The 13,587-nt window shown below is 41.0% G+C and overlaps 1 protein-coding gene across 1 annotated transcript; it reads right to left on the bottom strand.

Annotated features, from left to right (window-relative positions):
• Nucleotides 1-5,644: 5,644 nt before the first annotated feature.
• tdh (L-threonine dehydrogenase) lies at nucleotides 5,645-11,670 on the bottom strand. The gene is made up of 9 exons (XM_083898340.1): nucleotides 11,576-11,670; nucleotides 9,919-10,116; nucleotides 9,567-9,609; nucleotides 9,396-9,466; nucleotides 8,749-8,898; nucleotides 8,480-8,652; nucleotides 8,285-8,375; nucleotides 7,767-8,036; nucleotides 5,645-7,307 (listed from the first exon to the last, which is right to left on the bottom strand). The coding sequence occupies exons 2-9, from the start codon at nucleotides 10,106-10,108 to the stop codon at nucleotides 7,168-7,170; spliced, it is 1,128 nt and encodes a 375-aa protein (XP_083754466.1). The 5' UTR covers nucleotides 10,109-10,116; nucleotides 11,576-11,670; the 3' UTR covers nucleotides 5,645-7,167.
• Between the last annotated feature and the right edge of the window lie 1,917 nt (nucleotides 11,671-13,587).

Below are 13,587 nucleotides of genomic sequence, written 5' to 3'. Positions count from 1 at the left end.
CCAATCTGTATCAACTGATATCTATGAAAACACTGCGTATCAAATCATACCATACTAAGATTTCATATTTGCGGTAAAGAGCTGCTTCCAATTCTAACAGAAGGAAGCAAACAACGAACCATATGGTTTTCTTTGGATATCGTGCTTTCAGCTGGAAAGTGGCTTTGAATCTTGGGCCGCCTCGTGCTGCCAGCAAACTCTTGAAATCTGAAACAGACACTTTGATGCAGCACTTGAAGGCAGCTGCTTTAACCACCGCCGAGAGAGCGAGAGAGAGAAGCTGGAACAACTCTATTTCACACAAATATGATTGATATGTGAGGCTGCTCTACAATCTTGTCACCACTTGTCTGGATCACCACCAAATTCTAGTCATTTCTGTCTCGGGCCATATCCTACATGTTAACCCTTTAAGGTACTACTCAACCATTTGGTCGACCACACTTTAAGTCACTATATCTCATTGAAAAATGCATCTAGCTGAACTCACTGACACTAAATTAATGTGACTTGTTCTGAATGTTGTACTTTATGAATTTATGCAAACCAGGTTTATTATGAACAGACATCTCAACCGTTTGGTAGAGGCCTGTATCTGAAATACCGTAGGGTATGTTTAAAGGTGCATTATGTAATAAAACTAAAGTAACTGGCCATAAAATCCTCCTAATATGTCACAGAGACTCGGGAATAATGTTCATATAACAAACTGAACTCACCAACAACAACAGTACAACCAAAATTTTTCATTAAAAAAAATCTTTTGCAAACTGCAAATAATGTTTATGTTTTGAAATCATGTTTTGGCATGTTGCGCCACCTACCGCCGTCTACCAATCATTGCAGTCAGTAGAGTCTCAGCTGCCGAGCAACCACGGGTTGCCAGTTATGTCAGAAAAAGAAACTTAAAAGACCTCTGTATTTTGAATTTTCTTACATATGGCACCATTCTTACATATGGCACCTTTAAAATAATAAAATAATAAAAAATCCAATGAAATAATTTTTCCTTTGCTTTTTTCTTGGTCCCTACCTTAAAGGGTTAAGAAAAAAACATTTTATTTCTGCTTCTCACAGACAGACAAACAACATGACCTCTTCTTGGTCGAAGTGACCAACGATGAAAAGACCAAGGTTTAGGGCAGAAAGATAAACCTGTCAGGTAAAAGACAAGTGAGGTTTACAGAAGTAATAACCGGTGATGACAGTGACACTTACTTGGCAGTAACACGATGAAGGCTTTAATCTCACTTAGTTGCTCTGGGTGTTTTCAGTGGAAGTCTGGAAAGGAAGCAACTATCTTATTATCTTATCGACATGTTTGACGAGTTGTTTGAACTAGTCGGTGTTATTGTTGACTGGATGTATTTGCTTTTCATCTGAATATTAAGTCTATAAGCAGCAGATATAGTGCAACTTAGGCCTTGTCAAATAAAATACGAGTTAAATTGCGTCGTCAAGGCTCCAAATTCATGTTGTGCGTCCAAAGACATTTTGTTTTTTTCGTGCCCGGTCAGGACTAAATCGTGAGAAACCTCTATCTGAACATGAATCTGTGGTTTAAGTTACCACTGGCAGAATGGGATTAAGGCGAGGTTGTATAACAGAAGCCTGAGAAGGATCAGTGTCATTGAATTGAGTCAAAGTTTTATCGCTCGACCGGCCTCGCAGAAGAAGCTGACAATGCGGACGTTATTCTGTAGTATGTATCACAACACGCACGCTAGCCAGTCCTGTTTTCTTTAATCACATCATTTTTTTTTAATGGGTTCATTACACGTTAAAGCAATTTGCGGGCTTTGTGTAATTAAACAAACATCACTTTCTCACACATGGGTCACACCCAGGTCAGGTTCCGACACTCTGAAATGTATAGCTGTTGTCGAGATGAATTATTTGTGGGGCCTCATTAAAATTGATTTCCTCACTCTCACTGCATCAGTCCTGTTCCAGTTTGCCGGAGAGCATCGAGACGACGAGTTCGCTCCTTCGCTTTGTCCCCTCCCTGCAGTAAACGCGGCATATAATCATATAGCATAAATATAACACGCCCGAACTGTACTGCACAAGCCCTTTACGTTTCTTTTGTGCTCAAGGGTGGTGCTTGGTGTCCGTTGCCGTGGCACCATGGTCTCCATGTGGGAATAACAGCTGTGGTACAGAGTGTTATGGCATGTTTTGGCACGCTGCCCAGCAGCTCCCTCCTTCCCTCCCTCCCCCCCAAAGAGTGTTCTTTATGTCTCGTCCTTCACTTTCTGGCCCAGTCTGCACACTGTGAGAATCTTATTACACGATGACAAACAAAACACTTGGGGGCCCAGGCGACTCAGGGCGCGCTCTGATTGGACGGCGTGAGATGGGCTTGCTGGGGTGTGTGCCCTTCCAGTGAGACATCTTACATAAGAGGACATGAGCTGAGAAAGTCAGGTGGGTTTTTGTTTTGTTTTGTTTTGTGTTTTTTTTCGTCTCAAAACACATTCCTGCACCCCTCTCCTACTACATCTTAGAAAGATTAATCACGCTCCACAGTAGCCTGTATCGTCGCTTCTACTCTATAAGGTCATCTTTACTCAAACTGACTGTTTCCCACAATGGGAACTGATATTTAAGTGTGTGTTCGGAGAATAACAACACAGTCTACATCTCTGCCAAGCTCTTGAAAGCTAATAATGTGACAGTCTTGCACAAGTAGAACCACCATAATGTAAGCACATTTAAATCGTCAAGGTTGGTATTTGCTGATAATCCTGCTGTGCTGCAAGGCTTGTACTCATAGCAAACATTTGAAATTCACGTTTTGTTGTTTATGGAGGTGTGAATCATCATCAACACTGGGAGTTTACTGGGGAAAAAAAGCTTACAGTAATAATAATATAATAATATGTTTTTTTGTTTTTTTTAATCTGATGTTTAGGAATTAGTGCGGCGAGATCAAGTCACATTTGGGTTAAATGAAAGCCTGCGTGCTTCACCTCCTGAATGAGAGTCAATGGAACATTTACACTTATTTATCTCTCTCTTTCTCTGCGGCACAAGTGCGACACAAAACCCACACCAAGGTCACCTGGAAAAGCTGCAATTACTGACACCGAGGAAATAATGAAAGGCTCTCAGGTGTGCAGCTGAGCGTCAGCGCTGTCCTCAGGGTTAGAGTTTATGATCCCATTTGGTAAAAGGAGCAGCAGTTTCAGTTTGGTGCATGTATTGATGTGCTGAGGGGGACATTTTCCTCATCTGGGATCACTTCTCCTCTGCTGGAGTGTAGTGCAAGCAAATACATTGTATTTCTCTCCTTTGTGCAGTGTAATGTGTGCATTTTTCTTCTTAATTAACTCCAACTTGCTCCTTTCAATTTGCTTCATATACTGTATAGTATACACTAACGTTCAAAGGTTTGGGCTCACTTAGAAATATCCTTATTTTTGAAGGAACATTTTTTTTTTCATTGAATATAACATTAAACTAATCAGAAATCCACTCTATACATTGTTAATGTGGTAAACGACTATTCTAGCTGCAAACGTCTGGTTTTTAATGGAATATGTACATAGGTGTATAGAGGCCCATTTCCAGGGTTATAATGGTACATTGTGTTTGCTAATTGCATTAGAAGGCAGTTTTGCTGGTTCTTTGATGAAAGGGAAAAAATCTTATTTTGAATAAAAATCATTATTTCTAATCTTGTCAATGTCTTGACTATATTTTCTATTCATTTTGCAACTCTTTTGATGAATAAAAGTGTGACTTTTAACGGAAAACACAAAGAAATTGTATAGTTGACCCCAAACTTTTGAACGGCAGTGTTTCATCATCATCATTTCGACTTTTACTCATGACTAATGGACGTTCAAAGGAAACCGATTTCAACATTCATTTTACAGAAAGTTGAAGAATGTGTTGAAATAATTCCCAAACGTGGCAGGAAGAAAATATAAAACAAGAATTAAAGGGCATATTAAAAAAAGACACATAACACAAACAGACGATCCATATGAATTCAGTTTGATACAAATATAATAAGTCAACCGTGCTGCAAGTGATTCTGTGTGACTCATTTGACAATGAATGTGAAATGAGGTCAGTAAATAATACTGCATTAACTGTCTTCTGCTGCCTGTCACCCTATGTCAGCTGGGATTGGCACCAGTGACCGCCGTGACCCTCATGTGGAGGATGAAGCAGTAGATGAGTGAATGAGTGAGTGGATGTATAAATTGTGCACAATCAGCCACGTCAGCGGGGCTTCCTTGACACTTTTCCATTAGTTGATTTATTTCTCCTTTTTGTTCACGACCCATGAGAGACGATACATTCGGTGACCTCGCACGACACACAACAATGTAAGAACTATTCATTTTAAGTTTTTTTGACCGATAATTTCCATAATAGTTCAAATGCCTTTCCTACAGTTGATCAAGTGTAATTTTGATAGTGTGTGTCACCAGTCTTTTTTCCATCTTGGGTAGTTTTAGGGAAGATTTATGATTATTTAATTACATTTTCTCATTTATGTTCTTAAATTTATCTTTAGTGTGGTCTGATGTGCTCTTAAAAATGTGTTTGAACAAACTAGTATAAATTGAAGCGTTTTTTCATCGTCCTCAGATAAACGCCGTCAGACTAGCAAATTCAGTTCAATTCAAACTTGTGAAATGCCAACATACTGTATACGCCAAATCCAAGATGGCCGACTTCCTGTTGAGTTGAGGTAATCGTGTCAAGAGGATTTTTTGTTCCCACTAACTACTGGACAGTGCAACTAAATTTCGGACGGCTCCATAGGCGTTTGACCTGTAGGGGCGCTACTAAGTCCATCATTTTACAACATTTTTCGCCTGTTCCGATGTACATGGCAATTTTCGTCCATTTCATGCACATTCAGGGGGTCAAATCCGAGATCAAAGCGGCAAAAGAAAAATGATAATTCCTAGAAGAACAATAGGTTCCTCACACCCTGTGCACTCAGTCCCTAATTAGGATATTGATGAAAGGCCTAGTTACACCCTTCATATTTTGGCTTTTTTGTATCTTTATTCCACAGAGAAAATAAGTCGGCCTGAATTCTAAATACAGATCTACAGCAAATATGTTTTAACCCAGCACTTATCTTATTCAAACCTGCACTTATCTAATTCAAAGCAGAAAACAGCTGGAGGGGTTTTCTCTGAGCAAATGGTAACCCGTGGCTTCATGTCATGCCATGTGACGCATTCACCGCACATTGAGCCGTTTATATGAATTATATTTCAGGTTTAAAAAGGTTCAGACTTCAGACAAGGTGTCACATTAGGAAAAAGTTTCTAACCACAAGGCGTCACATTAGGAAATAGTTTCTAACTCATTACTGCAACCAGACAAGAATCAACTTGTTCCATGAAATGCTAAAAATGCAGTTTTTTTTTTATCACTCAGATTAAATTCAAGTTGTTACGTTTTATTTTGATCCCGAACACGTAATGGAATCGGCAAAGACAAAGCAATGTTCTCAAATATTTGACAAAGCTAATTAATCCCCGATTCGAGAAAGGTACGAAAGCAATATAGCTGCGGGTTGTTTCGAGTCTTATTACACTGCGAACGCGGGAAGAAAAAGACACGATATGCAAACAAAAAAATGTAGAAAATGTTTAATTTTCAAAGCCGTTTGCGACTCAAAAGACGCCAGAGGTTGCAGAAGACTTTCAAAGAAACCATTTTAGACATTTTACAGGAAGTTGAAAATACAGAAAAACCACTAAATGTGGCAGACAGTGTCACATTTCCCTTTTGTGTCAAAATATATCCCAGAGTTTCAGGAAAGGAAAAAAAAAAAAAAAGAAAAAATAATACAGTACTGTGCAAAAGTTTCAGGCACCAGCTCTGTTTATTCTGTCTGTCAAATTCTGTGATCATTGGAATTTGGAATGATGCGACTTAAAGCTGGTCTTATATATAAGCGAGCTGTCGATGGGTTTAACTCATGCAGCATGTGTTTGTAATGCTCAAGCATGTCTTGAATAAACCTGACAGACATTTTTTTACAGCAGATATATATAAAAAAAAAAAGATGTATACATATTTTCTGGATGTGTTTCAGTAAAGTGAAATAGAAATAATTATCCTCTATTGTCGCTATAGCATTGCTAAAACAGCACATCTAATGGTGGCCAAAGACTTCTGCACAGTACTATGTATATATATATTTATAAAAGTGGACAGAAACGATTAGAAAAAAAGCGCCCACACATTTTAACACCGGACAATAAATAATGTCATGTGGAATAAACAGAAGAAATATCACGCCCACAGGTTCTTATATAGATGCACTGCATAAGAATATCAGATTTTACCCCATAGGCTTTTAGTCATCAGTATTTTCTTTTAAAACAGATCATCTAAAGTGCAAAGGACACAACTTGTGTATCTGAAAACCCCTCCATCCACAGTTTTAGACCCTCTGTATATAAATGTTGGATGGACAAATGAAGATTTGTTTAAGCGAACAACCCTGACCTGCTAGAAATACAAAAATAAAACATTTTACATGCCACACAGTACACGGTGTTGTGGTTGTTAGCGTTATCGCCTCACAGGAAGAAGGTCAATGGGACGAATCTTCGTTTGACTGATGACTTCACCGTCTTTGTCAGCGTTGACTTTGCACGTTCTCACCAGAGCGTGCGCGGCGTTCCTCTCCAGGCTTCTTCTCGTACACTTGCTTTGAGTGTGCCTCTGTGTGTATATTGACCTGTCCTGGATTTGTACACCTGCCTTTCTTTTACACTGTGTCAGCTGGCTTTAAGCTACCTGTGAGATCCTCAAAACATAAAAGCGGTAGAAAATTATTTTCATTGTTTTTCCTCCCAGCAGAGCAATTCATAAAACATGCAAGTCGTCTTTTATCCATACACTCTTGCACACCGTTATCTGATACTGCTGCTGACAAACTTCAAGAATGTTCTTTACCCAAATGTCCAAGCTGTAAAAGAGGAGAAAAGAGGGGGGCGATTGTCTCGCTTACACCCACTTCTAACTTCTGGAGACCCGAGAACCTTGAGCCGGACAAGCCGAGCCCCCCTGGTTTTACACAGAGAAAAGAGAGTATGTACAAGCCGTGTTCCTCTTTTCTCTTTGGTCAGTCTATACTCAGAAAAAAAAGTTCAAACAATACACAGAACGACATCGCGCTCAGTTAGCCCGAGCCACGCATGAGTCTGTACCCAGGTAGTTGAGCATTGTCTGGATAAGCTCTGGGAGGTCGTAGTCGTGTTTCCAGCCCCAGTCGTTCCGTGCGTTGCAGTCGTCGAAGTTCATCGGCCAACTGTCAGCTGTGAGAGAAACAACAAAAAAGGAAAGTGCATACTAAATAACAATTTCAAAACTAGATGGATATAGCATTGGTGCAAATTCAACAAAAACACCTCCGTTTTTTACTTTTGATCCCAAATGGAGGCCTTCCACTTGTCATCGACTTTTATTTATGGACCAACCTAACGAAAGTGCGTACCAAGTTTTGGTCATGTACGTTAAACCCGACAGGAGATAACCTACTAGCACTTTTTTGCGTCAGTTTTTAGCCTCTCTCACTTTTCCACCAAACATTTTAAATACAGACATTTTCTACCAGGATTGATGCAGTCACCAAATTAGTTGAGTTTTGGGGTATGTTCAGGCCCTCAAAATGCGTTTATGACCTTGCTTGTGATTTGAAGATATTATATTGTAAAGCTAATAAGGAAATGAAGGAGCCTTCCTATATTGGTGATCGATAAAGTTCATAAACTCACCGATTGCCTGTCTGACGTTGTCCACGTCATATGTGACCTCCAGCTCGGGCACCTGCTTGTGGAGCTCCTGGGCCAGTTCCTCGGGGGTGAAGCTCATGGCGTTGATGTTGTACGTCCTCATGCTCAGCGTGTCAGCTGGCGCCTCCATTACCTCCAGGGTGGCACGGAGGCAGTCGTCAATGTACATCATGGGCAGCCTCGTGTCGGGTTTCAAGTTGCACTCGAACTTGCCGGTTTTGATTGCGTCGTGGAAGATCTGGACGGCGTAATCTGGTTATAGAGACGGGGACAGACATTATTGCTTTAGTTCTGGAATAAAACCTGTAATGCGAAATGTCAGAGAAGCTCAGACAAGGGAAAAGATATGTAGATTATTCAGCTGCGGGCCAGAAAACAAGTCAGCAAGTCGTGACAACCATCTGGTTGCGTAACAAACTTGTGGCATGACCGGAGCAGTACAGGAATAGACATTCATTAAAACTGAAACCTTACGTAAGAGTGAATTTAATCTCGCTCACCTGTTGTGCCACCTCCAGGCTGGGAGTCAGCGGAGATGATTCCTGGATAACGAAGGCAGCGGAAGTCCAGGCCGTAGCGGTGGTGGTAGTACTGTTGCAGGGAGAGAATAAACCATTAACAAAATGTCTTAATAATCTGCCCAAACATCAATACTATTAGAAAAACACTGGCTGCATTGATCTCCGAGGCCTCACCTCTCCCATCAGCTCAGCGTGGACCTTGGAGACACCATAGATCGTGCGCGGTCTCTGCACACAGAGATCCGGTGTAGGGTTGCGTGGCGAAGTGGGACCAAAGGCGCCGATGGTGCTGGGGACAAAAAGACGCAGACCATGCTCCGCTGCAATGTCCAGGATGTTGTGAAGCCCTGAAAATGGGTTAAAAAAAAAGGAGGCTTTCAGATTAGGATTATCCAGTAACACCCATTTTTTTGTGATGACTTTTGAGATGTTACAATTCTCACCGGTGATGTTGACAGAACGAGCCAGGGCCACGTTAGCTTCCCCAACGGCACTAAGGAGAGCGCTGTAGTGAAACAGCCACGTGATGCGATTGTTCACAACGATTTCCCTCAGGTTCTTGTAGTCCAGGATGTCGGAGTAGATGAAAGGACCTGAGGGTGACAGTTATGTTATGAATTTAATTTCATCTTGTAGATTTATGGTTATTTAGAAGAATAAATACTCCATATATTAATGGCCGTTTCTTCATTCCTAAACGTAGCATTGTGTGCGACAGCCTTGGAGGTCAGAGATGTTTACAGCAGAATCTGTTATCTGCTACATCCTCTTACGCCCTTGCGAAATGTCATTACCAGACACTGACAGAACAAGGCCTCCCCCATGCGTCACATATTGACTCAATGAAATTGAACAACCTTTTTAAGGGAAAGTGTGACGTCCTCTTGGACACAAATGGGAAAAAATCAATACGGACTAGAGGGCTTTTTAACTTTTCAAAACAAACTATGACGCATAACTCTTCCCGCACTCTGTATTGCCAAACAACCTTAAAAAGGGTAACATTTAACTTGCTTTTTTGTATTAAAAGTAAACGATTGAGATGTTTTGGGGTATACAAGAGTCTATACAATACTTATTTTTTACTCACCACTGTGGAAAACGCTGCTGGGAGGTTTCCTGATGTCAGACAGGATGACGTTGTTCTTTCCAAACCTCTTCCTGTAAAGCAGGAAATTATCATGACTCCACATTCCAACATTAACATCTGACCAGTTAGAATCAAGGAGGGAATTTATGAACCAAGAAGTTCAAATTTTACCTCAGCAATTGGGCGAGCCCCACTCCAAGCTGCCCGAGACCACCTGCATTTAATGGATCGAGAAAAAACAAACTCTTGGTATCATCATCATCACACATTAAATCAGCGCTAGTTTCCACGGTGACTGAAAAAAAACCGGAGAAGACCGAGCCATAAGGAAAAAGGTCACAGCACTCTCGAGACGCCTACACTCGCTGATAAACCCTGCCAAGAATCCTGCTGCTTCTGAACTCCTGTGGAGTATGTTCTTGCACCGACTAATGATCGAGTCATGTTTTTAATCATCACAAGTCATCTCAAACCTCAACATAGTTTAAAAGTAAACTGGTAAAACCAGGCGCCGCCTGCCTACCTGTGATTAGCACTTTGGGATGGTCCGTCTCCGAAAAGGACACAGAGTGGAAGCTGGCGTCGGACGTCACCTGCCTCGGGGAGAAGCTGATGCTGCGGACGGCCACAGTGAGAGGCTGGCAGCCACACCCAGCAGGGCTGCTGAGCAGCGCCTGTCTGACTACTCTGCTGAGATGTCTGATGGCAGTCATGCTGATACCTGTTAAAAAAGAGAAGATGGTGTTCAGTCTTTGGGGCAAAAACCAGCAGATTCATTCACAGAAAAAAATGAAGCCAATGACAAGTGTGTCCCTATATACGACTTAATGAAAGCCACCTATGTCTGGGCCCCATTTTCAGCTAAATGTATAGACTATGGCATGAATTTCTGAGTGAAGGAAACTGGGCTTCGCTCCATACCTCAAGCACAAAGAGACACAGAGTAAAAACTGACGCCGAGGGAGCAAACCACTGAATACATGTGCAGTAAAAATGATGACATGTGGGAGAGATCAAAGGAAACGGGAGGAGGGAAATTCTGGAAAATGTTGGGGGGCTTGCAGGGGAACACGTAGTGGATCTTTGTTTTCAGTCACACATCAGCAACACACTTCATTAGCCTATGCGTCTTTTTCCACATCCAGAACACTGTGTTCATGTTATGATTTAAACACAGAAAACAACAAAACTGCAAGAGTGCAGCTCTTAAACAGTTCCGCCCCCTCCCCAAAAAGACAATACATTTAAATGTTAATTCTACTGTTAAATAAATAATATACTAAAAATCAACATATTTTAGTTTATAAATTAATTCCTAAATCCGCCTTAAAAGGTCTGCGCTTCGCATTTACTCAGACGTGAGCTTACCGTAGTGACTGAGAGCTTCCAAAAAAGGGAGAATGGGTGCAACTTGAGTGGATTTGTACGGCCCTGCCTTCACCGAGAGCCAATCGGGAGCAGAGGGCGTTCAGCGACGCGTAAAACAGGCAAACACTGTCCAACATCAGGGCTGAGTAACCGTAGTGACTGGGATTGTTGGATTAAAATCCTACTTCACATGGTAATTGCTGCTTAAATTATATTATTATATTGATGGTGTAGTAAACGGCTCTCGATACATTTGATTTGCGTACAGTGTCGACGCAGGTTTACGTCAACACTCACGTAAGCCAATGCAGATAAAGTGAGGAAGAGGTGGGGAGATTTTTTTTGTATGTGTGTGTGTGTGGGTGAGGGGGTCTCCCACGTGGTTATTGAGGCGCGTAAATGGCGTACAAAATTCTGAATGAGTAAGAAAGAGCAGCAGACAGAAACTACTATTTTAAATAAAATAGAGATAAAGAAAGAAAAAGGAGACGTCCAGACAGATGAGCAGTGGTCTACGTGCTCCAGAGTGACGCTGTTCCTGGCAGAAGTGCTACTGCTAACCTATATTTAATATGAACATGTTTAAGCTAACATGTGAAAGAGGGTGACAACAGAAACGACCTAAAATATTATGAAAGTATTAAAAAAAAAAAACAAGCTTATAGGAAAGAAATAATACAAAATGTCCCCCAATACTCGGTTCAAATTACATGCGACCCCATATACGTTACTCGTATTACACGTTTTAACCCTTAATATTACAGTGGGTAACATGTTATATAGTCTTGTACCGTAAGAGTGAGTCTACTCACCGGTGTAGTCGAAGAAGCAGCCGCCCAAAAAAAATCCTGAGAGCCGTGAATAGAAGATGCGGCGTGTGTGTGTGTGTTTGCTCCTGTGATGTCTGAGTGAGCGTTATCTTCACCAACTATTGCATCAGCTGCGCTTATATACGAGCGGCGCGTGCTGGCCGGCGGAACCCGGCGTCGCTCTGATTGGTGGAAATTTGAAGGTGCGGTCCTCTCTCACAGGCCACGCCCACAGCGAGACTCAAGTCAAGCCAGTGTGTGTTTTTTTTTCTCTCGTTCCTTCAGCTACGTGACTTCCCCAAAACCTGGCTCTGACGGTCTCTCTGACACACAGTCTCACACATAATGTCAAGTACAATCCTATGCACTGACTACACTGTACAAACAACGCTCTTGTTGTATAAATCCTGGCTATTATATGTATTTATCTTAAGATTATCAGTATGATTTTCTGGTTTGTATAATGCTTGCTAAATATAAAAGGATTTATTCATGCTTATTCTTTCAATTACTACCCAGATCTATCTATCTATCTATCTATCTATCTATCTATCTATCTATCTATCTATCTATCTATCTATCTATCTATCTATCTATCTATCTATCTAATAGCTAAATACAAAGCTAGCTAAATATAGCATCCATCTATATATCTAGCTAGCTAGCTATATATCTATAATTCAGTAACTGAATTTAGTAAAAAGGTTGATCACAAAAACGGCAAATGTCTGTAGTTGAACTAATATAGTTCTAAAAGAGCTTGAGCTCTATTAGGCTATAGACCGTTATATAAATAAAAGGTAAATTCGTACGGCATTCCTTAAATTACTGTTTGAATTTAAAGCTTCCACAGATGGATTTTTATTTTGCAGCAAACAAGGCAAATTCAAAGAATTTAAGGAGGGATTTAAGCCACGTAGACACAACTTTAGTTTCCCCAACTACTTAACTCAAGACTAGGGGAGAAAAACAGCTGAGTCATATTTATTTTATCAGTTGCATGACATTTAGACAGAAACAGTCAGACCTTTAACTATTTGCTTTAGTCGCAGCATCATTTTATGGAACACCTTGTCCACTATTATAACATCTGCATTTCCACAGAGGGCTTTCTGTTTTTTTTATGAAGAAACTCTGGAGATTAGATTTTGAAATAGGTTTTGTGGGTTTGACCATTGTTGCAACAGGTGCTACGGCATCATGTCCTCAAGTACAACATCAACAACGAGTGGGACACTTTTAATGACCAGATGATCAAGTCCGTGTGGTTGAACTGCAGGTACGAGTGGCCTTGAAGGGAGCGGTGAAACGTTTACTAGTGGCCTTGGTAAAAGTGTGAACAGCGAGGACACTCCGTGTCCGACTTCCAGTTTTGTTTGCAGTCGATAGAGGAGGGTGAAAGAGGTCGTGGAATGTCTGTGAGTGGATTTGAGCTATGGGGTGGGATTAAGATCGGTGCCGGTGTGTGAGTGGAGGACGAGCTCACACCCCCACGTATGTCATCCCAGCAAAGGCATCGACTTACTCAAAAACAAGTTCATAAACTGACACACTTTCAGTGCAGACAAGAGGGACGTCCCATTTCTGAGACAAAATCACTATAATTATCCCTTATGTTGAAGGAATTGAAAACCATTATCTTTACTCGACTTTTAAATTAGGATACACAACCCCATTAACATGTGCTGCCGTTAAGTAAACCAGTTGAAATAGTGACGGCAAGAATGGAGTAAAGGCTTCACGTGGCAACTGATCTTTGGGGCTATTTATTCCCCCGTCACCTCCCCCAGTCACCTCACATCAGATGATCATTTCGTCACAGCAGTGGGAACATATTCTGTGAGGTGCATGCCGTCTCTGGACAGTATGGGAAAATGATGATGATGATGATGATGATTGGACAGCTGCTTATATTTTTTTATCTGTGCTGGAAGCACAGTCTAAAAACACATTAGAAGCTTTAAAGGAAAGCGTTTATATAACAAGGACATTTCAGACAAAATCCTTCATGTGCG

This window comes from Microchirus variegatus (assembly GCF_963457635.1).
Source record: "Microchirus variegatus genome assembly, chromosome: 12".
Classification (NCBI taxonomy): Eukaryota; Metazoa; Chordata; class Actinopteri; order Pleuronectiformes; family Soleidae; genus Microchirus; species Microchirus variegatus.
This window is presented reverse-complemented; position numbering and strand designations above follow the sequence as displayed.